Genomic DNA, 27,349 nt, shown 5'->3' with positions numbered 1-27,349 from the left:
TGACCTGAATTATTTAGTAGAAAAATGGCCGACGTCCTTAAGAATAAGGACGAAGTTGGGCATATTTTAGTACAGGTAATGTGCTCAAGTACAAGATAATATAAAAGAAGCTTTGACAGCAACTGTTGAAGTTTTAATTCCTTTAAAACTGTGCTAATTGCGTTATATAAGTAAATGCGATACAATTACGTTTGCAAAAGTATTTTCTTTTGATTTTTATTGTGTTTTAGGTGCAGGATGATTTAAGACAACTAAAAAAATCTTGTTCGATTGACTGTGCAAGAGAATGGGGAAGTTTTGGACATTCAAGCTTTGGATGCAGCTATCAGCAGGACAGAACATGGAATAAGGGTATATAACGACAACTTTATGACAACTTAACTTGATTAGTTCTGGATAACTGAGATCTGCATTAATTAAATGCACAAAATTCTGTGCAGAGAGAGTGTAAAGAAATTGCAAAATCTGAGTTTTGTAGACTTGTACTTAACATATGTTAACATTTGTTATGTATATATATATATATATATATATATATATATATATATATATATATATATATATATATATATATATATATAGAGAGAGAGAGAGAGAGATTTATGCAGTGAAAATATATACAATGTGAAGGATGGAAGAATGATGCTTGTAAATATTTGTTAATTGAATTACAGAGGCATGCAGAGGATCATCTAAAACCATTAATAATCAGTTTTTGACTCTACCCTGTATTGAAGAGCCTGAAAAGAAGCCTGTCCCAGCCAAGCTTGTTAAATGGTATTTAAAAAGAAAACTGTCAATTGGATTACGTAAAATCACATTATCCCTAACATATTTTTTCATAACATTTTTGTAGGCAGCCAACATATGAAACAATACCAAATGCACGTCCTCTGAGATGCCAGGTTCCTGGTCCATCACCAGGGGAAAAGGTTTTCATTTTACATGTTTATAGTTCAGTCAAAAAAGTTTTTATTCTGTAATCTATGTCTGTAATCTATCTCCCTAACAGCACAAGTCAGCGTTCATCATGCGTCTGCTGAATAACCCCTTTCATCCAAAGAACAAGGAGATTGTGCAACAAAATTATGGGATCCAACTTCCTCACCTGCACAAGACAACTGGAGCCAATGTGAGCTGCTGAAACATATTCTTTCATTATTGTTTTGTCATCATGTACTCGCCCTCATGTGGTTCCATCCAAACTTGTAGGATTTATTTTGCAGAACACATAATATTTTGAAGAATGTTGGTCACCAAATAACTGTATGAGACATTTCTTAAAATATCTTCTGTTAGGTTCTACAGAAGAAATAAAGCCACACAGGTTTGGAATGACCTGAGGGTGTGCAAATAATGAATTAATTGTATTTTGTGTGTGTGTATGTTTGTGTTAAATGTCCCTCTAATACTATAGTGTACTCATTTTTTTATTTTCCACTTGTGGCTGCATTAGAATCCAGAAGCGTTTATGATTAAGGCTTATTGATAGTGTTGATTATATGGTGGCCAGCTCTGACTGTTGCCTTAACGCCAGCGTCTGTCACATGAACCTCATGAAAAGAAATGACGTGACCGGCATGTAATAATAGATGACTCCAGTCACTTTGCTTTCAAACGGGAGATGCGGATGTGAAGGTCACCTGGTTTGGCATTGACAGCTAAATCTGTCTGTTGGTAAACAAATTAATCTTTCTAAAGGTCACCATTTGTTGTGGTGTTCTGTTTCCCCCCCTTCTGCTTTCCACTGCGGTTCATCCTCTATCTCCTGCATCCTCTGTCTGTCACTCGTGAGGAGGCTGTCATGTTGTTGAGAAGAAGGTATGAGACTTGGCTGCCGAAAGCAGACAGACGCAGATTGCGGCACATCAGCATTCTTCGGAGGACGGCCACCGCCTGATTGCAGTTGTATGGGCTGCTGCTTTACAGCTGTCTCAGGACAGGCACTGGTACCTGTTCCCGCATGCCAATAAGACAGCCGTGGCTTACCCAACTGGCACTCGCTGGCTCTCTGCCTGCTGCGTCAATACCTCTGTGCTGTCGGCTAGTTCTCCGCTGAGTCTTTGAAGGAGCTCCCACTGGTTTTTTTCTTTTAAATGTCCCCTTGTACCGCTTAAACAGCTGCGAGCCTCCAAACCTTTCCAAACACCTGGCCGGTGCTCGTGGTTTGTCAGGGAGCTCAGTGGTGTGACAACAAACAGGCCAGAGAACATCAGGGGGAGGATCCGGAACAGCAGGATGAGGAGAGTACAGAAGGGCTCTGTCTGGCATGTGCCCACAACTTGACAAACTTGCAGTGTGCTCTCCATTATACGTTTATACGCATTGAGCAAATGACCGACCTCGTTCTTTGATGCTGTTTTGTTTGCTATGATTATTGCACATCCTGCTCGTGGTGTTTTCGTGTTTTGTGCATTCAGCTTGTGATTTATCCATCTTGCCTTTAATCGACTATAAATTTTCTGTAGATAACGTGTTTTTATTGGCCTTTTTGTCTTTGGGAGTGAGATTTGGTGCTTGTTCTAATGAAAATGACTGTAAAAATTAATGGTGAGTTATATTAGTCGCTATATGACTACCACGAAAGTCCTAATCATTGCATTACATCCTTTTTTATTGTGGAATGTGGAGCACGACAGTTTTATTCGATTTATGAACTATTACATGATAATGAGGTGGTACGAACATTTTAGGCATTGCTCTGATGGAATTTAATTCTAGAAGATTTCAAGCAGCTGTTCGCTTGAGAGAAGGTGCGAGACAAATAAACCGAGCCGTGCTCAAAGTATCCAGAAAGCATTGCCAGCATGTGATTGATTGCTTCAGGGAAGGGGGCTTATTGGCCAGTTTACAATGTCATTAACTGCCTGTATTTTAGCTCCAGCTTTGTTTTAATGAATGCGGAAAATCTGTTGGTTGTAATCACACAACATCACCGCGCTCTCTCTCGCAAATGTGTACGCACTTGTGGTTCGTACAGCCAACAGAACCGAGAGAAAGAGAAACCATATTTCTTGACATCTACAAGCTGCCACCAGCCTGATTAATGGATAGTCGTCTCCCGGCCTTTTACAACAAAGTTTTGTTTGGAGGGAAAAATCTGATCAGTGACCCGAAGCTAATAGCATTCTCCGTGAGCAAGTTATTGAGCGAAGTATATTCCCTCTCTCTCTTCTTCTAGTACAGGGTAAATGGTGGCTTTAGAGCCTGCAGGCAGGTATTTTTGGCCCAGTGAGATGGGGCAGTAGGTTAATAACCTTTGTTCTGTCACTTCCAATACCTCTGACCTTTGACTACAGAGCTATCATTCAGGGCTCAGTGATTCCTCGATGTTTAGACAATGGTTTATTGCTTTTTTAAGAAAGCCCCATTACCTAGTTCAATCTTAAAAAAATGGTTCTCCCAAAAACGCAAATAACGTTTTTCATGTTAATTAATGGTGACCATGTTTTTCTTTCACATCAAACTGAGATTTCAATGCTACAGTAGATGTGAATCTAAAATTAGGAACGTTATGAAGTACAGCGAAATAAATGACAACATTTTAAACAAGCATTTTTAGAGTCAAGCAGCTCTTTAAAATAACTATATTCCTACTTGATATACAATAGTAGTTAGAAAGAGTATAGTGTGCAACTACGTAACAAAAGCAGAACATTTATTTACCTTGGTTGTTCTAGGTCGGGACTCATAGGTTGGTTACTGGCCCAACTTTGAGTCTGACTACAACACGTGATGGTCTGCCTAAACACCTACACCCTAAACCCCCACCCGAATGTAGAGACATAAATGCAGGTATAAGCCTCTTTTTCTCTACAACTGATACAGTATTTCTTTATGCATTATATAGACAACCGTTGAAAAGTTTATAAGATTGTTGAATGGTTTTGACAGGTTCTTATGTACACCAAGGCTGAAAAATACAGAAAAACAATAGCACTGTGAAATTTTACGATGCAAAACCACGTCCTTCTATTTTAATGTGTTTTAATTTTTTATTTGTGTAATAGCTATTTTTAGCAGTCATTAATCCAGTGCTCAAGAAATATTTAATATTCATTGTTATAACAGTTGTGCAGCTTAATATTTTTGTTGAGGCTTTTTGCATGATTAGAAATGAAAAGAAAGGAATCACATTTGAAATATAAATGTTTTGGAACCTTATGAAAGTCTTTACTTTCACTTAATGTTACTTTGGTAAAAAAAAAAAAAAGGGTTCATTTTTGTGTTCATGAGTAATATGATGTATTTATTTGTGTATAAATCCTCTCTGCAGATTGTAAGTTTGTATTTATTTATTTCTGCATTTCAGGGCTGCTACCCTCAGCAGCTGACCTCTCTTTAGTTCAAACCCCAGTACAGCCCAAAGCTGTCCATGTGCTCAGAGAGAGGACAGTGTCCAAAGTAAGACAGGTCAGCCTATTTCCACAATGTCATTACACACTTTGCCTACATTTAAAGTTAGAAAGTCAATTTGTGTGTATCCACAAATTCAGTTTTTGCTGTGTTTTGAATCCCAAAAGCTTTAATTTCATTTTTCACTTCATTTTCAGCAGATAAGTTTATGCTGTCTGTGATATCTGTGTGTCAAGCATATACTGAATTTAGTACTTTTTAAAATATTGCAATATCATAAATAATTATTAATACAGTCTAAAATGGTACACTCCTGATACAAAATGTCAATCAAATATAAATATAAAAATAACTACACAAATATTACATATATTTTTATATGGTTTTCTCATGGTTTATGGTCTTCAACTGTAGTATGTACTTCTTATGTGATTGTAGAGGAGCCAGAAAGGGCTTTAAAACTGGAGATGGACGTGAGTAGAGATGAAATGGCTATTGGAAGATCAGAAACTGAGAGTTCAGCATCCAGGACCATGCACCCCCCCTCCTTCAGCTGCTTCTGCGAGCTCTGACAGTGGAGTACTGAATCGTGGGATAGCCCGACTCACCCCACTTAACTTGCGGGTATTTTTTATTTATACTGACATACATTTATATATGACGATGATATATAGTGTTTTCTGCTTACTGAGGTAACATTTTGGAATAATCTGGTCTCAAGAGCTTTAAATTTGACTGATAATCAGTTTTCCTTTTCTGTGTAAAGTGAGCTTTACCCTGGCATCATGTTAAATGTGTCAGGTATAGCTCTATAGCAGGTACAAGTAATGATTTGAGATAGTCATCCTCCATAATCCAGTGGCCTTTTGTATTTATGACTTATTTCAAAATATGAAAGCTTTTTACACTTATTTCCTATTTGCTTTAAGTACATTTCTTATACATTAGTACATAAGTACATTAGTTTGTTTATTTATATTTTACTAATACAGTCAAAAATAATGGACTACCCCCTTAAATACTATTTGAGGGGTAGTTCACATAACATCACTCCATTTACTCACATCACTCCATTATGATTTCTTATCTTCTAGGGAACACAAAATAGAATTTTTAAGAATGCTGGACACTAAAACTGATTTTAAATCTTAAACAGTCTTTTGCCTTTGTTATCCAGGGTTCCCAAGGGTCCTTGAAATCTTTGAAAGTTTGTGAATCTAAAAAAGTTTTTCAAGGCCCTAGAAGTTTTTGAAAATAATCATACACAGATACAGGTCCTTGAAAGTCCTTGAAATTCTTTTGTGCAAAAGGTTTTCTTGTAAAAAAAATCCATATTATTCCCTTTGGTCCACTACTATGTTTTTTCGCCAACAATTGGTGGCCTATGCATATTAAGCTTGATTGATTTACGTTAGTTACACGTATTCTATGCGTTACATTAAATGTTTTCCGTTTTGATTTGTTTTGTGTTTACGTTACCATGATGTTCACTTGTGCACAAAACTGCTATGATGGTACCTCGATATTATACACACACACACACACCACTAAATATTGCAAAAATAGACTGAAAAGTGATGCCTGGAAAATACAGTTTCAAGATATTTCTATTTTGTATATTCAAAATTGCATTACAAATATTAATCTCATAACAATAATGCAGTTGTAATTGTGCAATGTAAATCAGTTTGATAACAGCCCTGGTGTAAATTGAATTTATTAATAAATTTTAAGAAGTTGACATAAAATATGATGTATACATTTACTAAGGTTTAAAAAAATGGCATTTATTAAAGTAAATAATGTCCTGAGGTTAATATAAAAATATATGTGGATAAATGTAAAAGCTGATAGATAAAATATTATTAAAAAGGTATTATATGTATTGAGGGTATTGAACATGAAGTTAACCAAAGTTTGGGAACCCTGATTATCATAAGCATTTCTCATATGCATATCTCTCTTTTATAGAGCATTCCATTGCCAGCTGCTGTCAGCAAATATCCTTTCACCATAGCTAAGGGTCAGATTGACTCAAAAGATTCTGACTACTGTAGGTTTAAAAAGCAATACTGTCTCTACTGGGCTGCAATGGTAGAGGCTTTGGACCAGCTGCAGCGGATGCTATTAGACTTCGCAGTGCCACTGGCGCGGGTGTGTGGGGAGCGTCTGGCAGCGTGCGTGCAGAGCGGTGAGCTCAACTGGAGAGACGGCAGGGGCCGGCGCGTCCATGTGGAGAAGCTGCTCTCGGTGCTGGAGAACAGAGATGAGGTATGGGACCTGATGTGTCAGCCTGGCCAGCGCTACAAATGCATCGAGGCATCACACGCAGCGGCTGTGTGCATCCAGACCTGCTGGGGCGTTACTCTGCCCGTACCGCCTACCTGCTCCAACTCAGGCCCAAATGGGCGGCACAAGTTATTGCCATATCTCTGCTGAAACATGCCAAACTGGGCCATTTGAAGAAGAGTCTACAGGCCTCGCGTATCCGCCAACTGGAAAACTACCGCATCAGGGCAGAGGTGAATAAAATACACATTTATATAACAGTTAGTTCTGGTCTTTGAATCTGATTTGTTGAGCAGTCTTCCAAGTGCATTGTCTTAACAGTTTAATTTTCGTTGTTTTAACTTGTGTGCATTGTGTGTAAATTAGAGGAGAAACAAACTACACAACATGTGAAAAATATGATTTATAGTAATAATTTGTTCATTATAAACTAATACTACATCTATTATTTTGTGTCACCGACTCCTCTCCCATGGCCTTGCGGATAGTATAGTGTTCACTGGATTCACACTTCAGAGCTTTAGTGGTAAAAATAGGTTCTTTTGGTGCTTTTTGTGTACAGTTATGTAGTTATTTTTGATATGCTACCCTTTTACGCACTGTTTTCCAGCTGCTATATAATAGGGAAGTACACAAGGACTGTCTTTGTTAGTGAGTCATTCAATTATTTTTCAACCAGTCTTTGTTCGTGAATCCTTCATTCAACTTTTTTTTTTGCCATTGCCTTCAAGTTCAAAATAGGATACGAGGCAGGCATCAGATTTGGGACGTCCGTTATGCAGATGTGTTATATTATGTTAAAATTAAATGAATCTTTAAAACAAAGATTCATTCAGGACTTATTATAGCATTCATTAAAAAGTAATTTTCTTAGAATGACCATGTGACCACGGCTGAAGCTGTCATTGTTCGCATCTTTTGAATGGCAGATCATGACACGGTGTGTTCCGCTCATAAGATGTTGCAATAATCTGTTTAACAAAAAACTGTGAAATCACACCTGTTTAGTAAATATATTTATCAATATAGCCCAGGAAAGAATTGGACTGTCAGTGCAGAGTTGCTCACGTTTAGATTAAGTTTTTATTTGTCAGAACAGATGTTTCATCTGTGCTGTCATTCCTGTAACATCTTTATGAAACTAGCATGTCTCTTAATTAGTGCCCACATGTTCATTTATCCTCACCGTCACTCACTGTGAGAACAGACACAAGCTTGTGTATGTTTCCACCCTTTAAACACTCACATCCTTTTAATTAAGCCTTAATCTTCCCCTGGCAGAAAGCTTCATGTAGCCTGCTAATTGAATTAATAGAGGGAAGATGTTTCTAAGTATGCACTTAGCTGATTTAATTAATGTGATTTATGCTTGGTTTGTCTCCATGAGACCCAGGGAGAAAGACAAGCATAATTTCCTCCCTTTGCTGCCATCGGTGGGCCGACAACATGATAAATCCATGTGCTGCTGGGTGCTGTCTGTCACCCATCACTTTTACTCGCTTTTATTCTCTGCTGTCTGTGATTCACAGAGTCTGGCAGCCAACTGGAAACACATCACCTCCACCAAAAGGACGATCATCCACATTCCATCATTGGGTAATTCCTTTCCATCTGCTGTGATGGCTTCTGGTCACATAATATCGTAAAGAGAAAAAATACATGTATTTGAGTGCACCTGCAGAAAACACCGAAAATTGATTCACCAAAAACTTGTCTTAGAGACCCGCTCTGGCTATTGGGGATGATGATGAGTGTGAATTGTAATCACCAGCAGATGGAGTGTGATTTTTGCACTGGGGGTGGCTGAGGAGAGGCCTGTGTGAGCTCAGATAATTAAGAAGTTGAACCCTATTGTTTTTATTGCCTCGCTCTGTTAGTTTGCATGCATTTAATCATTTCATTATAGCGATTAGTTTATAGCAGTCTATAGTTGTTGGGCTTTACCGACTTGGAATAGAGTCTTGAATTTCTTGTTAAAATATTTCAATCTCATTTTTTGATTTATTTAATAGGATATTCCCAACACCAGCGGCTCAATCTCAAGGGGTTTGATGTTCTCCAGAATACCCAGATGGGCAGACTCTGTGATATCAGAGGTAAGGGTGTGAAGCATGACATGATCAAAACTGGATGGACAGCAGACACAGAGCAAATACGGTACTGTTTGTGTTACATATAGATGAGAATGTTGAGGTCATCTATGTGTCTCCGGTGCGCCTGGGTGAGGATGTTCTCCAGTATTACACTCGCCTGCTGGGCCTGCAGACTGCCATTGAGCTGGGTGACGCTTCTGCGCCTGAGTCCCACTGTGCCAAACGCTTCACTATCCTCGTGCCAGAAACGCTGGAGTATTTTTCGGTATGGTGCACCACATACACACATCTACAGTAGACGTTGATACCCTTTGTCTCCCCTCAAAGTGATTTCTGAAATATACTGGTGCACAAGAGTTTAACATAGAAGAATTTGATTTATTTCTTACCTGTAGAGGGCGGCAGAGGTGACCTTTAGATTTACTACTCTGCATAGATCTGCCTTAATTGATTAGGTTTCAGTGCAAGGATCTGTACTTTTACATTTACTCATTTAGCAGAAATTCAAAAGCAAGTGTCACAGAGCAACAGTATTCAGAATATACAATTGTAAGTATATTAGACAGATTAGGAAGCAAGCTAGGAAAGAGGAGAAAGGCGTAGAAGATAAATAAGCGTTTTTTGTTTAAATATTTAACTCTAAACATAAACGTTGTCATTATATGTCACCCTGGATCACAAGGTCAGTCATAAATAGCATGCGTATATTTGTAGCAATGTCCTACAGCAAATATATCAAAACTTATTTTTAATAATAGTAATATGCAATTCTAAGAATTTCATTTGGACAATTTTACAGGCAATTGTCTCAATATTTAGACTTTTTTTTGCACCCTCAGATTATAGATTTTCAAATAGTTGTATATCCTATCCTAACAAACTAAACTGCTTGTTTATTCAGCTTTCAAAAGTTGTATAAATAAAAAGAAAATTACCCTTATGGCTGGATTTGTGGTCACATATACCCCTTTTTGATATCAGGGACCAAACTATAATGATTCTAATGTTGCTGTATTATATATTTATTATAATAATACTATAGTATTATTATATTATAGTATTTTATGTATAAACCCTTATAGCGTATGTTACTTGTGATATTATAAATGAAGAATGTTTGCAGAATTAAATAATTGGCTTTAATAAAATAATAAAAATTAAAATAAAAATAGAAATTATTTAAAAACATTTTCTATTTGTAATATTTACAAGTCTATCTTTTTCTACTAATTGGATGTATAAACCTCAAACAGATGTTAAGTTAAATTCAAACTTATTGAAATTTTTCATAATTGATCAGCAAAAATATTACTCATGTTATTATAAATGCAAATTGCAGAATTAAATAATTGGCTTTATTTTATTTCATTTGTAATATTAACTTATTATTTATGATATTTATGTATAATATTTACTTTTTTTTACACATTGTTAGATATATAAACCTGAAACAGATCTTCAATTCTATTCATTTACTTTTCTTACAACTCTAATTCAAGTGGTGAATAGAAACATACAACACAAATATAAACTATTCTTTGAAGTATATATTTTGCAAGGAAGTAGAGTTGTTTTTACGGCATGTACATAATTGTTTCTTGCATTATTGTAGGCATAACTGACTGCACGTGCAAGCAACGCGCCTCCGTTATTTATTGCCGCTCAGCGTATGAGCGGCACGCGCAGCCTCTTCCCTGTCGATTCCTCTCCGTGTGTAAACTCTGCCAGACGTGTCAGCAGGATAAATCTCTGTTAGCCGTTGCTGCCAGCGTGCCGTGCCAATGACAGACGGGACAATTCTGCTTGGATCAAACATACAGATGTGGAGTAATTAGTGCTTTCCCCACGGAGCCCATCACTAAGCACATAGTAAAGACAAGAGGCTGCAGAGGTGTACGGCCCTCCCCTGACTCTCCTTTATCAATTTAACGTGTTGGAGTACAGGAGAGGTCACGACCCCTCCGGCTGCACGTAATGGGCCCAATGTGTTTGCGCTCGTTCATAAATTACACCCATAGACAAAGGGAGGGGTAAGACCTTAGAGCTGGAGTGGAAAGGACAGTTATTTACGTACACAAAGACCGCTGAGATTTCACCTTTGGGGGGGAAATATGCATAATAAAAATTAATTTCTGTTATGTATTCTCTTTATTAGAGCTTATTAGGTTACGAAACACAACAACAGCATTAATTCTCCAGCTTTTTGCTCTTCAAATTGACCATTAATGCACAAAACGTTGTATTCCTCTTTCAGACCCGAAACATGTGTCTAGCTTCGCTCCTGAAGTACAGTCCTCGAACGCTACAGCGCATCAAGAATTTGATCCAGGGCAAGCAGGCCTACATTATTGGCGGTGTCACCTGTATTGATGACCTGGCTGTGGCAGATGAGCTAGAAGTTCCACTTCTGGGCACAGAGCCTGCGGTGACCCAGCTATACAGCACTAAATCCGGGGGAAAGAGGATCTTCAGTAGCGCAGGTGTCGACATGCCTCCAAGAAAGTGGGATATATACACCCTGGAGCAGGTCTGTGTGCCAGTCATCTGTTAAATACCTCATTTGAAACACATTCGATGTAGAAAAATAATGGGATATGATTCATATGTTCCAGCTTCACGAAGGTCTGGCCCGGCTGATGACAGAACACATGGATGTCCAGCGATGGCTCTTCAAGATAGATAGTGAAGTGGGTGGACGGGAACGGCCTATTGTGACGCATGCCACCTAAAATGCCGCCCATGGGCACAGCAGGAGTTCAGCCGCTACGGGGCCCGAACAGTGGAGAACATTACAGTCTCAAGTAAAGGTAGGACTGTTTTAGTTTTAAATCTATCATCTTTAAATATTTATGTCTGTTTGTTTTTTTATTTGATCTTATTGTAGAAAAGACACATTTTAATTATTTTTTATTCATGTTGTTATTTTATACTGTTTTATTTGTTTTTATTTACCAAATCTTTTATTTAATATGCTTTTGTTTAAATTTTGGTTTAACTATTTAGATGCAAATGAATTAAAGTGAAACTATTTCAGTTCTAAAATACCATAATGCTTAATAAAACTTTACAATGGTGATATTACTAAACATTTTGTAAAACAGAAGCTTTTGGTAAGGCTGTGGGACATAAGTCAGATTTAGATTTTTAAACAAATAAAATAAATCTGTTGACAAAATTAGTTCTGATATGTTCTTAGTGAAGTTACACCTTTCAAATGCACAGTCTGCGTTAATGAGTGCCTGTTGTGCAACAGTAGCAATTCTGAAGTATCAAGTGGCTTGTTTTTAAATGTGAAATGAAATGTGCCAGTTCTTTTATTTTGCAAATGCAGCTACACTTCAGTCACAAGCCCTGTTCATTAGAATTTCCGCTTTGCCTGGTTTTTATATTCACATTCTGTACAAAATGCACCCTTGTCTCAATGACAAGCCTGTCATTACTGACCAAGGCCAAACTTTGATGCCATCATCGTGATTTGTCTAGAGAGTGCTTATGACTCAAATTCATGGCAAATTAATAATGAGTCATTTGAATTGTAGCATATTTATGTATTCTAATTCAAATGTGATGTATTCAACACTCGTGTCGTGTGCTTTAAAACCACATCGGTTTTATCCGCCTGTAATCGTGTTCATAACCCTCTCCTGCATCATATGCTTACAATTTGGCCCTTGATTTAAATACCGTGTTTTGCTATTACACCGTGAGCTTTGTGTAAGCTAATTACGGGTTATCATCATACGCTGTGCTGTGTGCAAATTCAGACCTTGCTTTTTTTATTCCAGGCTCTTATTGTAGCCTTCTATCCCGGGGGCAAGAGGAGGCCTCGTGTCCTACCTCCAAGCTATTAGCTCAGTCCCTAATTCACACTGAGGCCGAGAGAGGAATCTGGGGCTGTAATTGTGGTGGCATTGGTGCTGTTAATTACAGAGGTAGCGGTTGAGGCCCAGCCAAGCTCCATTATGGTGATGGCAGTGAAGGAGCTTTAAATGGGGGGCTCTTCACCAGCTGGGGTCCCAGTGAGAGGAAAGGGAGCTGGGGCCTGATGAGCTGGCCTGCACCCTTAGGGCTTCTGGGCCATATGGAAGCCAGTACGGGCCTTTATTCTACCTCTTCAACCTTTTTAATCAATGGCAAGCTCTGCTAACAGAATGGAGAGCACAGAGGTTATTTCAGCATGTCATTCATTTTCTACAGATCTGTATTCACTCTTTTAACGGTAATTTTGCCTTTCTGCACGGCCCTTGCTTGCGGTTCTGTTTGTGGTTGCGTATTTGAATGCCATTTGTTTTATTTATCTGCTCGATGATATGTTTATTGCGTTTTATCTTTATTACTCTAAGCTAATAAATTCAACAACAAATGCGGAAATATTCTAGAGCACATATATCAGCCTTGTGTTTTAATTGCAGCGGGTAATAAATGCTAAATATTGCCTTTTGTTCTTTAAGTACAAAACATTAGTATGTATGACGTCTATTTGCAATTAAATTTTTTTAAACGTGCATTTGTAGGCCACTATCCTTTGAGAAAAAATATTATAATGATTTTGTAATTATCAGACTGCAATTATCAGTGCTCAGAGGCTTCGCTTAAGTTTTACGTTTGGCTTTAGTTGTAAGTCATAGAAGTTTAAATGCTGTTTTGCCTCTCTAGGGAGCCGTCTTTCACTGTAATGCAACCTTTAATTTCCCTCTGTCAGGTCCAGGCCTATGTTGAGCTCCCCCGCTATTTACCCTATTTACTACGTGCACATTGTTTAATTATTGATTGTACAAAGAGCCTCTATTAATGCAGGGAGAAGAATACCAGAACCCATGTGGTCCTATAGAGGAACAGCTAAAGAGATAAGTGTGAAAACAGACCTAGAGGCAGTGTAAAAAAAAAAAGACTGTGTGATTCTTTGCAATGTGTTTGGGAGGCCCACACCCGAGGGGTGTTTCAGCCTGAGGCGAGCCTCACAGCTATTCAGAGGGGTTAAAGGAGTCGGTTAAAGACATGCGGATCTCACTCTATTCAACGGCTGGGTGGACTCGAACACGCTACACTTTACACATTACAAACATGCACGTTCTGCCAGCACACGGGTCATTAGACACGAGGGAGCATTATACTAATAGCATCAACAGATAGACAGATTGTCTGCTACTTATTTTATTCAATGCATGTGGGATTACGTGTTGTACCACGTTTATTTTATTAGATTTTGAATGTAACGACACTTTCTGTGTTCCTCTTTGGTTAATGTTGCATTTGCGAAGTAATCCGCAAATAGATCCATATTATAAATAGGCTTTATTCTCAAACCCATTCAAAATGTCGATTTACCTGATATCTCCACTTTATGTTTGTGCAGGATTTGTTGGTATGTCTGATGTATAAGAAATATGTTGGTAATATCTGATGTATAAAAAAAGGTATATCATAAAGGTCTATGGCTGTTTCTGTCTATATAAAAAGTGCACTGGGCCTGATTTTTACTGTATGGTTTTATTGTATAAACTAATATTTTTCTAAATATATACTTTTGGATTTATTTTTCAACAAAAAGATGAGGATGGCAGACTATTTGTTTTCAGGTGAACTACCTGAATAAAAAAAGAAATGTAATGGGGTGTTTTGCTGCATGAAAAAAAACCCCACTGAGACATTTTCCAAAATATCTACCTTTGTGTTCCAAAGGCATGAAGATGGCAGAATATTTGTTTTAGGGCGTACTATGCTTTTAAAGAAAGTTAAAAAAAAAAGCTCAATATCCCTCTTAGGAGGTATGATGTTGACTATGCTCGTGACTGCAATGTCACTCTTCTTAATGTAGAGATCAAACAGCAATCAAAGCACACAGGAGACGTCTGTTTTATTTATCTATTTTCAAATAGCTCATCTTTATGTGGAAGCCAAGCAAGGCCTGAATCCTCTCTCACAGTACAGCTCGCAGTTTAAGTCCAAATAAAGAATGGCAAAAATTATTCCCTCTCGCTTTCCTTCCCTCCCCGCTGTTTCGTGTGAAGTGCATTGGCAAATTCTCAGAGCGCGCCTGCTCTTTCGCGGGGAACGAAGGCCGTTTCCTTACACTTTTTGCCGCACCATTGTGTGCTTTATGGCTTGTGTCGGGGGTGAAATCACTGCGCAGCGATTGACCCTGGCTCTTCTGGTACTTGAATATGATGATGACTGTTTCATGACTTGAATATCAACAGCATCGTATCTCCCCGTTTTGAGACAACTTCCTTGGTGATGTCAGTTTTGTTTGAACATTATAAATGCACTTGAAAAGGATAAAGACTTTATGGAGATCAAAAATTGATTCATCCCTGCATCTTCTTGAGCATAACCTGCACTTCTCAAGGTTGTAAAACAGGACCTATTGACTTGTTAAATGCGCTTAAATAAAAAAAGGGCCTTTTATTGAATAGTTGCACACCAAAAAGATTCTTTCCCCTTTTATGTTCTGCTTAGTTAGAAACTGTTTTCTATACATCTCATTGCGGTTGTAAGCACAAACTATGCACTTATGTGCAATCCATAAGTGCTCTGTCCATTCTTCTCTGCTTTGAGAGGTCCTTAAGGTGAAATTCTTTCTCTTACTAACCTACAGGTTTTAAGAGGCACTCACAGGAAGTCAAACATTGCAATTAACAACATAATTAAGTGTCAAAGCCATTATGGTGTTTTCTAGTTACAGAAACAAGGCCTGTATTGATGAGAAACAGACCCTGATTGATCTGCTGATCGATTGGCTTGCATGGGTATTTATCTGCCAGCATGTGTCAGATGTTATTGGGGACAGGTGCAGTTACTATTGCCTTCAGTTAAAGCTATTAGACTACTGTGATGTCGTGGCAATGGGCTGTCAATCAACAGCTACCACCACCCCCATACACAACCACCTTCTGTGCTTTTGTAAGGCATGTCAAATTAAGACACACTTCAGTAGTTACTGCTTCATCAAGGGTATCGACACTATGTAGTGCTATACGTTTTTTTTTACATCAGGCCTAGACACTTTAGAAATTGCTTTTATAGCTTAAAAGTCAAGATATTAGTTTTATTTAGGCTGCTCTATGGAGCTAAGAGAATTTTCGTTATGCCTGGCTTTGCTTTTATCTGTCATTTTGCAGGAATCGGTGGTGATCAAATTCTTAGAGGAGGTTCCTCATCTTCTGGCTACCTATGCACATCCCGCCAACACATCCTGCTATGCCACATGGAGCCGTTTCTTAGAAGACTTCCTTAGGGAAGGTAGCTTTAACTAGTGTTGATAGTACCTCTAACCAATTACTGGTCGGATCTTCCTTGGTACTCTTTGTATCCATCTCCGTCCAAAGGTGGAGTTATAGAAGCCTTCCCGCCTTCAGATAGTGTGACATGTCTGACGGTGGATCTTCTGGTGGAGCCGGGAGGAGATGTTTGCATGCTGTCCTGTGGAGATCAACTGCGTGGGCCCAGTGGGTTGGAAGTGGTGGGCTGCACCGTACCTCAGACCTCCATCTGCCCTGATGTCCTGCACTCCATTTGCTCTCGTGTGGGTCAGGCCTGTCAGCAGCGCTCCATCATGGGCCACATCTCCCTAGATCTAGTCACCTTTCTGGATCCCAGCAACCTGGAGCAGCAGGTCAGAGAGCCAGTTCAGTACTCAGACTTTAAAACGCTTCCATAAAAACACTTTATTTTTACACTACCGTTCAAAAGTTTGGGGTCAGTGAGATTTAGAGTAAGAATATTTGTAGTCAGTAAGGATGCATTAAATTGATCAGTGCCAGTGAAGCCTATTACAAAAAATGTTACTTAAATTAATATTCTTTTATATTCTATCATTTTAATGAGCATAACTCTTATTAACATTGATAATACAAAATGTTTTTGAGTGCCAAATCGTGTTTAACATGCACTTTAAAATATATATAAGATATAAGGAAAAAATGTAAAATATAATATAATATAATATATTATATAGAAATATATATAAAAGATATAAGATATGTAATAATATTGTAATAATATTTCACAATACTATTTTACTGTGTTTCTGATAAGATAAATGCAATATTTTATATTATAAAATGTATATGTATTGTATTTTTTTATATATATTTTTATTTATTTTTATTCATGATTTGCTTTAAAGATATGAAACGCCATATAGTAGGCACTTAATGTACATTTAAATATGAATATATGTAACATTATGCAATACATTCCAATACATTTATAGGTATGAAATTAGGCAGAACACTGCGCTAGAATCGATAACAATTTGATAAACATAACATAATGGTAACATTTAGACATTTGTCAGGTACTTTTTTCCTATGCAACTTATACGCAAGGTATATGTTTTTATCAGCAGTGTTTTCTGGGAATCAAACCCACAATCTAGCACCAAGCTCTACCATTTGAGCTCCAGTAACAATGGAAGCACTCAGCTCTATCTATCTTTTATCAAACAAGCTCTCTCAGAAACAAATTGACCCTTAAATGTCAGTGGTGTGTTTTACAGCTCTATGAAATCAGAACCTGCCATGTTAAGAAGCTGTTGAGAGTAAGATGGGATCTGACATGGGGCGCTGTTCTGTCAGAGCGTAAGTTCTCACCTTAGAATATAGATAGTGTGAAAGTTCAATCTATTGGTTCGAGGCTCTTATTGAGATGTTATAGGACATTGCTATAGGTTCCCCTTAAGAGCTGTACAGATGAGAATGGCCAGGGGCTAATGTGCCAAAAGGCTATCTAATAAACTGTCAGGTCTTATTGTGTCAATAAACTAATTCCCTTTTTAAGGCCTTGCCCCCTGACCTTACAACACCCCTGCTATGTAGTAGTGTCAGACAGGAGGTCAGGCTGGAGTGTCTTTTCCTCAGACGTTGGGGTTCTTGGTCACTGTCAAGACAGATTGAACACTGTAATGCTTTTGCTCACACATTACTGTCGATGTTCTTTTTGGCTTAGTTATTTGTGAGATGTGTTCTTAATTTTTTTATTTTATTTCTGTAAAAACTGCATTAAGATACTACTTTTATCTAAAGAGAGTTTTGTTTCTAATCATTTTGACAGCATAAGATAATGTAGTAACAGTTGATTTAGATGTTAATTTAGACTTGAAGCTCATTTTAAGGTTACCTAAATACATTTTTACAGTGCAGAGCCACCCCTAACAGTAGGAGGTTAACTAGCATTCCTTGTATTTCAGACTATTTGCTTTGCGTCTCTGCCAAAGGACATGACAACTGAGAAATCTCTGCAGGGGAAAAAGGAGGAGAGGCATTGAAATAAATTTGAGTCTAATGTAGAAAAAAATGGTATGGATTTGACCTCACTGACCTCGCTGTGTGTTAGTTATTGATTTAGCCATTTCTCAAAACTTGAGTTTCTAAATTTAGGTCTGTTTATTAAGTCATGGAATGCGAATATCCCCTGTGGAAATGTTGTACATAGTGCAAATGATAAGTGAGCAAAGAAGTGATTATATAACTAGGCAACATGATGCATAATTAATTAGACTGTGATTTTTATCAGTGATCCCTGCTGGCAGGACTAAGATGGAAATGTGTCTCGTCACATTGTTCTTTTAGCGATTCCCACTACCACTAGAGGGTGGCAGAACACACTCCCATTGTATTCCCTACATCTGTCACTATTGCATACAGAAAACCTCTTCTCAGTTGTCCTTAATGTATCATGGCCCCCTTTGCGGGGATGAACTGACCTTTTGGTGTAAGCTAAAGCTTTTGTTTGTATTGTAATCGTGTGTGTATGTTCTTGAAATGCATGAGATGTTACTCCTCTGAAAAATAGCTTATGACATTTACTTAACACAGTGAAAGTCTTAAGCCCCATTGAGTCAGCGGTTGATTTTACAGCTCTATATGCACATTATGCTATTTATCATTCTGAAATGGTGAAATGCTATAGAACGGATATATTTTCAAATGATTGTCACATGCTGCTGTTTTAATCATTGACTCAGTTGGCATGCTGTGATTTTAAAATAGATGATTGACTTTGGAAGTCAGAGAACGGCAGCTTTTTAGATAAATTACGCATTGAGCTGGAATGTACTCTTCCACAGAAACAAAAAAATTCACACTTGAATCTCACATAGTCTCTTGATAGAATAGCTTTTATTCCTGCAAATGAAAGTAATTCATACATTATTCTGATTGAATAGCACCAGGATTCTCTACATTTGTCACGTCTCTGGACTCTTTGTTTATGTTTTCGTTTCTGCCATGTGCTCCCTGTGCCCTGCCTTCCTCTGTGTTAATTGTATTATTGTCTGCAGCTGTGTCGTGTTAATTTAGTTAATTACCCAGTGTATTTAAGTCCTGTCTTTTCAGTTCTGTTGGGCCGAGCGTCAAGGTCCTACCGAATGTCTTTACCTGTGTTTATCCTGCCTGCCTGCCTGCCTGTTCGACCTGCCTGCCTGCCTGCCTGTCTGTATATCCTTTATTTTGCCATTTTGGAATTAAACCCTTTTATTTTCATTTAATCTTGTTGTGTGCTCTCGTGCTTACCACACAACCGTGACAGAACGCTCGGACCTATAAAAAAAGTAAATAGCGGCGTATTTTCCCCCTTATTTTTTGTTTTTTGCCATGTTTGCCCAGTTTAAAGACCCGAACTTCCTCATCCGCCTGCTGGAGCAGGGGGATTGCTCTCTCGAGGACTACACCGAACTATTCCTCGAACTGGCCAACGACTCCCGCTACCCGGACTGCTCTCTGCTCGAAATCTATTTCCGCGGACTTAACACCTCCAGCCAAGCGCAGCTGTCCGGGAGCGGTCCTCGAGAGAGCCTCGCCGCATACGTCGAGTGGGTGCTGGTGTCCTGCAAATCAACCATGATGGTTGCGCCTGAGGACAACGACACCAGCCCCACTCCAGATCCAGAGCCTAGCCCATCCCTTCACCGCATGGTCGAGCCCCAGCCTGAGCCCACCGCTGACACGGGGGCGGAGTCAAGCGCGACCACGGACCCATCGCCAGAGAGAACGACAGAGTCGTGGAGCGTAACAGGACCCGAGCCGTATACGTCAGACCAGGTGCGCGAGCCAGCAACGGAGGGCTCCCGCGGTGGAGACAGCCGACTGCGAGGAGAGCGCGGAATGGAGCTCCGCCCACTACACATCGGCTGAGGATGAGCTGATCATCCACCTGGGGCTGCTGGATCTGCAAAGGGAGCTGGATGATGTAGACTTGGATTTAGACTGGGCACCTCCCTGTATCCTGAGTTCCTGTTCCCGTTCAGCTACCCAGTAAGCCCGCTGGTTCCGCCCAGCCGTCCCGTTAGCCCGCTGGTTCCGCCCAGCCGTCCCGTTAGCCCGCTGGTTCCGCCCAGCCGTCCCGTTAGCTCGCTGGTTCCGCCCAGCCGCCCCGTTCCAGTGCCCGCGCCGCGTGCGCTCTGTCCCGTTCAGTGCCCGCGCCACGTGCGTTCTGTCCCGTTCCTGTGCCCGCGCCACGTGCGCTCCGTCCCGTTCCAGTGCCCGCGCCACGTGCGCCTCCGTCCCGTTCAGTGCCCGGCGCCCGCGTGCGCTCCGTCCCGTTCAGTGCCCCGCGCCACGTGCGCTCCGTCCCGTTCAGTGCCCGCGCCGCGTCGCGCTCAGTCCGTTCAGTGCCCGCGCCACGTGCGCTCCGTCCCGTTCCTGTGCCCGCGCCCGCGCGCTCCTCCAGTGCCGCCTCAAGTTTTCCCACCCTCCCACCCATGCCACACCACGTTGATGGATCCCAGCAGCCCCTGCGCTCATCCTCAGCAAACCATCTGGAGCTCGCCACGGGTCTGCCGGTCTCCATCGCCGTCGAGGTTGAAGGATCCCTCGCCTCACCGTCCTGCCTCCGAGACCCAGACTCCTCCTCGGCTCGTAGACCCGTCGGCTCCCCCTGGGCTCCTAGCTCCCTCCTCTACACCGTGGTCCGTCAGTCCACCAGCTCCACCAGGCTCCATCGTCCCTCCGGCTCCGCCTTGGTCTGTCGTCGACCATCCGTCGCCTCGGGATTCCTCTCCTCCGGCTTCGCCTCGTCCCTCCATCCCACCGGCTCTGTCAGGCTCCTCCTTCCCTCCGGCTTCACCTCAGTCCTCAGTCGCTCTGGCTCCGCCGCGTCCTTCCCGCCCCCCCGTCTCCGTGTCAGTCGCCGAAGCCTGCGGCGTCGCCTTGACCTCCAGCGCCTCGGCGTCACCCCTGGCTCTTCGGCTCTCCGTCTCCACCTCAGTCTCCTCCTCCACCTGCTCCGCCGCCGTCGGTCGGCCCCAGGAGTCGATGGCTGCTCCTCCTCCATGGCGCGCCTCCTCCGTCGGCTCCACCTTGGACCACCATAGCTGGGCTCTGGATCTCCTCCTGCTCCGGACTCCTCCTGTCTCCTTCCTGGCTCCTCCCTCCATCTACTCCTCCTTGGACCCTTCTGCCTTCTGCCTGCCCCTCCTGGGATCCGTCCTCCACCAGAACCTCCTCCCAAGACCCGGTATCCCCAAATCCTAGTCATTTTGGTTTTATTTGTTTTCATTTGATGCTACCCTTTAGGTGCGAGGACGCACCTTCCGGGAGGGGGGGGTAATGTCACGTCTCTGGACTCTTTGTTTATGTTTTCGTTTCTGCCATGTGCTCCCTGTGCCCTGCCTTCCCTCTGTGTTAATTGTATTATTGTCTGCAGCTGTGTCGTGTTAATTTAGTTAATTACCCAGTGTATTTAAGTCCTGTCTTTTCAGTTCTGTTTGGGCGGCGTCGAGGTCCTTACCGAATGTCTTTACCTGTGTTTATCCTGCCTGCCTGCCTGCCTGTTCGACCTGCCTGCCTGCCTGCCTGCCTGCCTGTATATCCTTTATTTTGCCATTTTGGAATTAAACCCTTTTATTTTCATTTAATCTTGTTGTGTGCTCTCGTGCTTACCACACGACCGTGACAACATTGTGGATTCACAGAGGCGCGGGATGGGTTTTATTCAGCGTGTCTTACGGAGAATAAACTGCACACACAATTAAAAGCGACAAAAGGAATTCAGACGGATAAATCCAAACATTACTGTCCCATCTTTCCTGCCAAAGAGGCAGACAGATCTGCCAGACTAGTGCTAACCTGTCTCTATTTAAACATCAATTTACATTCAAACCTGTTGCTAAAAGCAGTCTGTATTTTTTGTATGTGTGGGGGAGAGGTGGGTCGCATGTGTTTGCCCTTGCAGGCTTGCTTCACATTGTGTGCGAAGGGAGGCTCAGCTGCAAGATTGCAGTTTTTAATGAAAGTGAAGGGGCTATAAAAGACAGGTACAATCTAGGCGTATATATCAAGCGCCTTTGTTAAGGTTGACAATGAAGCAGGCTTGGCTGATTCTACAGTCTGGCTAAATGGTCCCACCTATCCCACAAGCACAGGTATTAACTATGAGCAGGAGGCACTGCTGGCTGAATTCGGCTCTCTATATTGAGGTCTTCCTGTAAGCCTGGAGTCCTGTTTTTCAAAGAGCTTATTTCCAAAAGGAATTTCTTTTTTTAGTTGCTTAGTTTTTAGTTTTTTTGGAAAGTCACATTTTTAATGAAAAGAATAGTTCACCCAACAATGGAAATTTGCTGAAAATCTACATATCTTCAGGCCATCGAAGAACGTTTGCAGGTAAAGGATGCCATGAGAGTTAGAGACCAAACAAGTATGTAAGTACACATAATCCACAAGTTATCCACATGGTTCCAATTCATCAGTTGATATATTGCAAAGTGAAAGCTGTGTGTTTATAATAAAACATTCAAGCCATTTGTAACTTTAAACTGTTGCTTCTAGCTTGAATATGAGTCTTCAACAGTCTAAAACAGGCGATGGACCTTTCACTGGACAAAGCATTATTATGGATTATGGACACCTTTTTACTTGTTATTTAATAGACAGGAGTCATGTGGATTACTAAAACATTTGAACTCTCGTTCTCATTCTCTCCTTCCGGCACCCATTCACTGATAAATTTATTTGAATCTTTTCCGATGAAGAAACAAACACATATACATTTCGGATGATCTGGGGGTGAGTATTTCAGCAAATAAAAAATTTGGGGTGAACTATTCCTTAAACCAAGTAAATCTGGAGGACCTAACATCATTCATATTAGTTACAACAGAGGAATATATTTCCTGGATACAAGCACAGACTAAAACAATGAATAATCCTTTAGTCTCTATCTTTTTAATAGTTTTTATATGCTGAAAGTAATTAGTGTTTGCAGCTGAAATTAAGCCAGTATAAATAAATGATTCGGTTCACTGTATTTCAGCATGTGAACGTTGAGCACGAAACTGTGATCATAAAGTGATTTCAGCAGCCGGGCCACCATTTGCATTCCCTGGCAGCAGCGTTTAGGTTGACAAATAGGGACGACAGGAGAGTCAGCCAACTGCCACTTAGTTATTAACAACTCCTTCACTGGTGATTTATTTGCCGCTTTTTGAAGAGAGGGCATAGCTATTAGATTATTATCAGGGAAAATTAGCCCTGTTTAAGCATAAGGCCACGACTGGGCCTGACCCCTTAATATCCTTATAATGATGCCATTAACCATACAGATGTGAAGTGAGTCTCCAGTTGGGCTTTAGACACAGTATGCTACTCTCTCTCTTTTTCTCTCATGCACACACACAGTGTCTGCTGAGCGCCGTTTTTCTGCAAATACAGTTTTGAAATCCAACTGTCTGTTTTAAAATTCCTGTTATTGTTGGCTAAAAATAAGAACATGGATATTTTGATTGATGTGTTGTATCTGCTGACTTATGTCTGTGTGCACCGGTTTGTATTTAGGTATGGGCTATTGATCTTGACCTGGGCTACAGTAACCAGTTGGCCATGACCCAGCTGATGCTCATGATGACGCGGGGGACGCTGGACTGCCGCACCAGTAAACTAGAGGTTCCACTTCCAGTCAGAGATGTGAGGCCTTCTGTACGCCATGCTAGAGGAAAGACCAAAGCTGTAAGAATCTGTGAATTCAGTTAAAATATCCACTCTCTTTCAAGACATAGGGTATTAAAACACATTCAAGTCTTTATTTTATAATAGTTCTGTAACAGCCTTAAAGAGATCAAATATGTAAATTCTGTCATGGATTCCCCCTCATTTTATTTTAACGCAATAAAGTGGATGGGGACCATGGGTTGTCAAAATCATTATAAAAGAAGTCCATGCAACAATTTGTGGTCACATTCAATTTTAATGAATGGAAAAGAGCAGGTTGGACATTTTGCTATAATTATCTTCTTAAAACAAAGTCATACAGGTCCAGAGGGTGAGTAAATGATGTCAGAACTTTACATTTTGGGTGAAAAACACTGCTTTAAAGGTTATGCTCTGAACTGTTTGGGATTCTTTTAGCTTCTTAAAGCACAAGAATGCCATTATCCTGAATGTGTTCCCTGAGACCGGACCAGAGAGCAATAAAAGTCCTCTGCTGAATATTATCCAGATAAATCACGGCATCCATAAAGATTGATCTAGCTAAGCTTTGTTGTTTTATTTTGGTTAAATACAACTAAACACTGTAATTACGCTTCCGACCTGATTGGTGTTTAGAAGAAGCTGAATTCATTATCATTTTGATAGATGAGCCTAAATAATCAGCCCATAAATAATGCATACCATATTCATTATGCATGTGTATGCATGCCTGAGCACCTCATCAACCTGATGCCAGCCCCTAAACAATAGACTCCTTTATTAGCGGCAAACCGGAGTTTACGCTTGTTAATCTGCGACTTGTATTATTTTATCAAACATTCATTTAGTTTGTATGTGTTTATATCGCCCCGCTCCCTCCTGCCTGTCTTAATGGCTCCGACTTTGGCCATCATTCAGGCCCAGAATATTACAAACACAATTAAAACCCTGCAGGAAAAGCTTTTATTGTTGTTTGAGGATAGTGTGTTTGACAGTTGAAAACAGAGTTCCATAGAAGAGAATTACTCATGCCCGCACACTGTGCAAGGGCTTTACCCTCCGCTACATATCTGTCACTGAGAATATGCCTCATGCCCGCTACGAGTCCTGCGAGTCCTGCCACTCTTAACTAATCCGCTCCTGTGGCGTTCTTTTAGACACATCTTTTATCCTCCGTGTCTGTGAGCATCGTTCAGTTTTAGAGAGAATCTGTTTTCTGCAGCGGCATAACCTAATAACACAGGACTCTTTCTCCCCAGTGCCCTATATGACTATGAGACTAATGTCTAATATTTCTCCGTGTGGGCTTTTGAAACCCTTCTATTTGTTTCTGGCTTGGATGTTATTGCAGTTCCCGAGAGGTCAATTTATCATTTAGATGTACTGGTCAAATTTTTAGCAACAGTGTGTGTGTGTGTGTGTGTGTGTGTTCTCTCCGCAGCGAACCTCAGTGACCAATCGCTTTGCAGTGATGTGCACCCGACTTCTTCACACCAATCTTTCTTTGGTGTATTACAGCACATTTTTTCTGATGTGCAAAGCGCAGGGCATAGGTTATGATGTCAAGGTAAAACCTTTGCTTGTTTTCCTATAATACAACTGGAGTTCTTTGATTGCAGAGCAAGCGTTTCGATACATTTTATATGCGTTTCAGGCAAAGCAAGGCACTGTGTTCGCCCTCCATGACAGCAGAGATCGAAGAAGCCTTGGCATACTGTGAGTTCCCACAAGAAGCCGGCAGACGCATTACCCTTATTTTTCTCCGGCTCTGTTTTCCCTTCCTCTGTCCCCATTACCATTAGAGATATATCTAGACCTTGAGCACACTCCCAAGAGCAGATTAAACATTATGTAGTGAATACCTCAACCCGAAATGTGGCAGCGCACAAAATACTGCCAAGTCGAATTAAAGGCATTCATCACATAAATCCTATACCTATCCCATTGAAGCCCTGCTTTCCTTCCTCATTTCTCCCTGAAGAATAGCACACTCTTTAAGGCTGAGAGTTCTCATTAAGCTCCTTACAGCCCCACAGCCAAACAAGGTGATTGTTTTTTTGTTTTTCTCTGATGATGGTTCTGGGGGATCATTAGTAAGCTCGTTTGTTTCTGTGTGTCGTTAACAGAACAATCTCGGAGGATCTCCAGGGAGCTCTGCTGACCTTTGCTCGCAACCTGTCAATCATTCATCAGGAAATATCAGCTCCAAACATGCAAGGAACAAACAATTTTAAGGTATGCGAATGCCGTATTATCTTAACCCACTCTTGAAAGACCTGCTAATGCTAGGTTTTTCACAATACATTAGTCATAGGAAAAAAATCTATTAATTTGTTTTACATTCAGATCATGCATCTACAAATTACACTTTGGTACGAAGGAGTCACCCATAAGGTACCATACATAAGAACCTTATTTAAGAACCCCTAAATTCTACATATTAGTACTTTAAACAGTGCATAATAATACTTAATATATGCACATTAATGCATATTAATACAGTTTGGTACCTTCTGTCAGGAATGATTCTGCATTTAACCATATAACAATGGTTATTATGCTTCTTTTCAAACACAGAGGAATTGCATCAAGTTCACTACTCCACCACTTGCTGCAAAAGGCTCTACAAAACTTAATGTAATGCCAGTAATAATAAACTTCAGCCTTCACAGCGTTCAAGGTTGTTATTTTAATAATCTCAAATGAAAGTTTCAAATGGATTCACATTGATATTTTTGATAATAATTGGCAGCACACACCTTAATATATAAACGATGAGTAGCCTGGGCCATTCAATGAAATTAAATGTTCAATGAAAAAAATGTTTTGTTAGCTTCCAGTTTGCACAGAACGTTTTGTTGCAATCTTTTCTAAATATGCTATTCTAAATAAATTATTGTTAATATTATAACTAAAGTTTATTATTACCAGCATATTTTAACAAAGTTGTGCTGAGACTTACCATACCTGAGCACGCGTTTCGAGAAAACGTCAATTGTGTGTCATAATAACATTTTAACATTTACAATACACAAGGCATTCATTTATTAAAGTCAAGGCTTTATCTCTCTCTATATTATCCTCAGCTGAAGTCATTCAAATGTGGAACTCTTTAGACAATGGTGGATACTGTGATTGAACTGTAGATTCATTGACACTTGCTGAATAGCTTCATTCAACACAATGTTACTTAATTTTATAGAGAAATTCTTATTCACTGTTTAGTAGCTAGAGGTTAGGATCCTGTAGTCAGACATATACTGACTGAATGTCTGCAATTGTTTGCTTTTATAAGGACCTTATCAAGGACATTGAGGAAGTCCTGGGCATGACCATACAAAACCAAACCACATCTCAAGAAGAAAAGGAGATTACTGCAGCTGAGAGCGTACAGTTATCATCTCATAAACCTCACAGATCAACCCTAATTTAGTCAACATGCTTATAGAGTATCATACAATAGCATTTACACATTCAGTTATACTTCATTATAATCATTCAAAAAATAATAACTTTTGATAGTTGTTAACAGATAATTATAATGTACAATTACAATGCACACAGCTTATAAACAGTAGCAACATCCATATAATAAGTGAATCTGTTGTAAGTTATTTCAAAAAAGCCTTCAATAAAAGTTATACATACAGTTTTGGTGGATTCAGGAGATTGTTTTATTAAATAAAAATACTTTTCAATATTAAAAGA

General features: G+C 40.0%; 1 protein-coding gene across 1 annotated transcript; it reads left to right on the top strand.

The window, feature by feature from the left end:
- Positions 1-9: 9 nt before the first annotated feature.
- On the top strand, positions 10-27,349 carry iqch (IQ motif containing H). The gene is given in 22 exon segments (XM_043216534.1): positions 10-75; positions 231-351; positions 675-777; positions 857-932; positions 1,013-1,132; positions 3,681-3,795; positions 4,313-4,404; positions 4,864-4,980; positions 6,328-6,712; positions 6,715-6,878; positions 8,175-8,241; positions 8,658-8,741; positions 8,825-9,003; positions 10,993-11,265; positions 11,351-11,449; positions 15,860-15,980; positions 16,067-16,353; positions 23,510-23,680; positions 25,083-25,208; positions 25,296-25,357; positions 25,768-25,876; positions 26,937-27,349. Coding segments are annotated over 22 exon segments (3,060 nt in total). The 5' UTR covers positions 10-24; the 3' UTR covers positions 27,075-27,349.

This window comes from Puntigrus tetrazona, chromosome 18 (genome assembly GCF_018831695.1).
Source record: "Puntigrus tetrazona isolate hp1 chromosome 18, ASM1883169v1, whole genome shotgun sequence".
NCBI classification, from domain to species: domain Eukaryota; kingdom Metazoa; phylum Chordata; class Actinopteri; order Cypriniformes; family Cyprinidae; genus Puntigrus; species Puntigrus tetrazona.
Note: the sequence above shows the minus strand (reverse complement) of the source record. Positions and strands in the feature narration are given on the sequence as shown.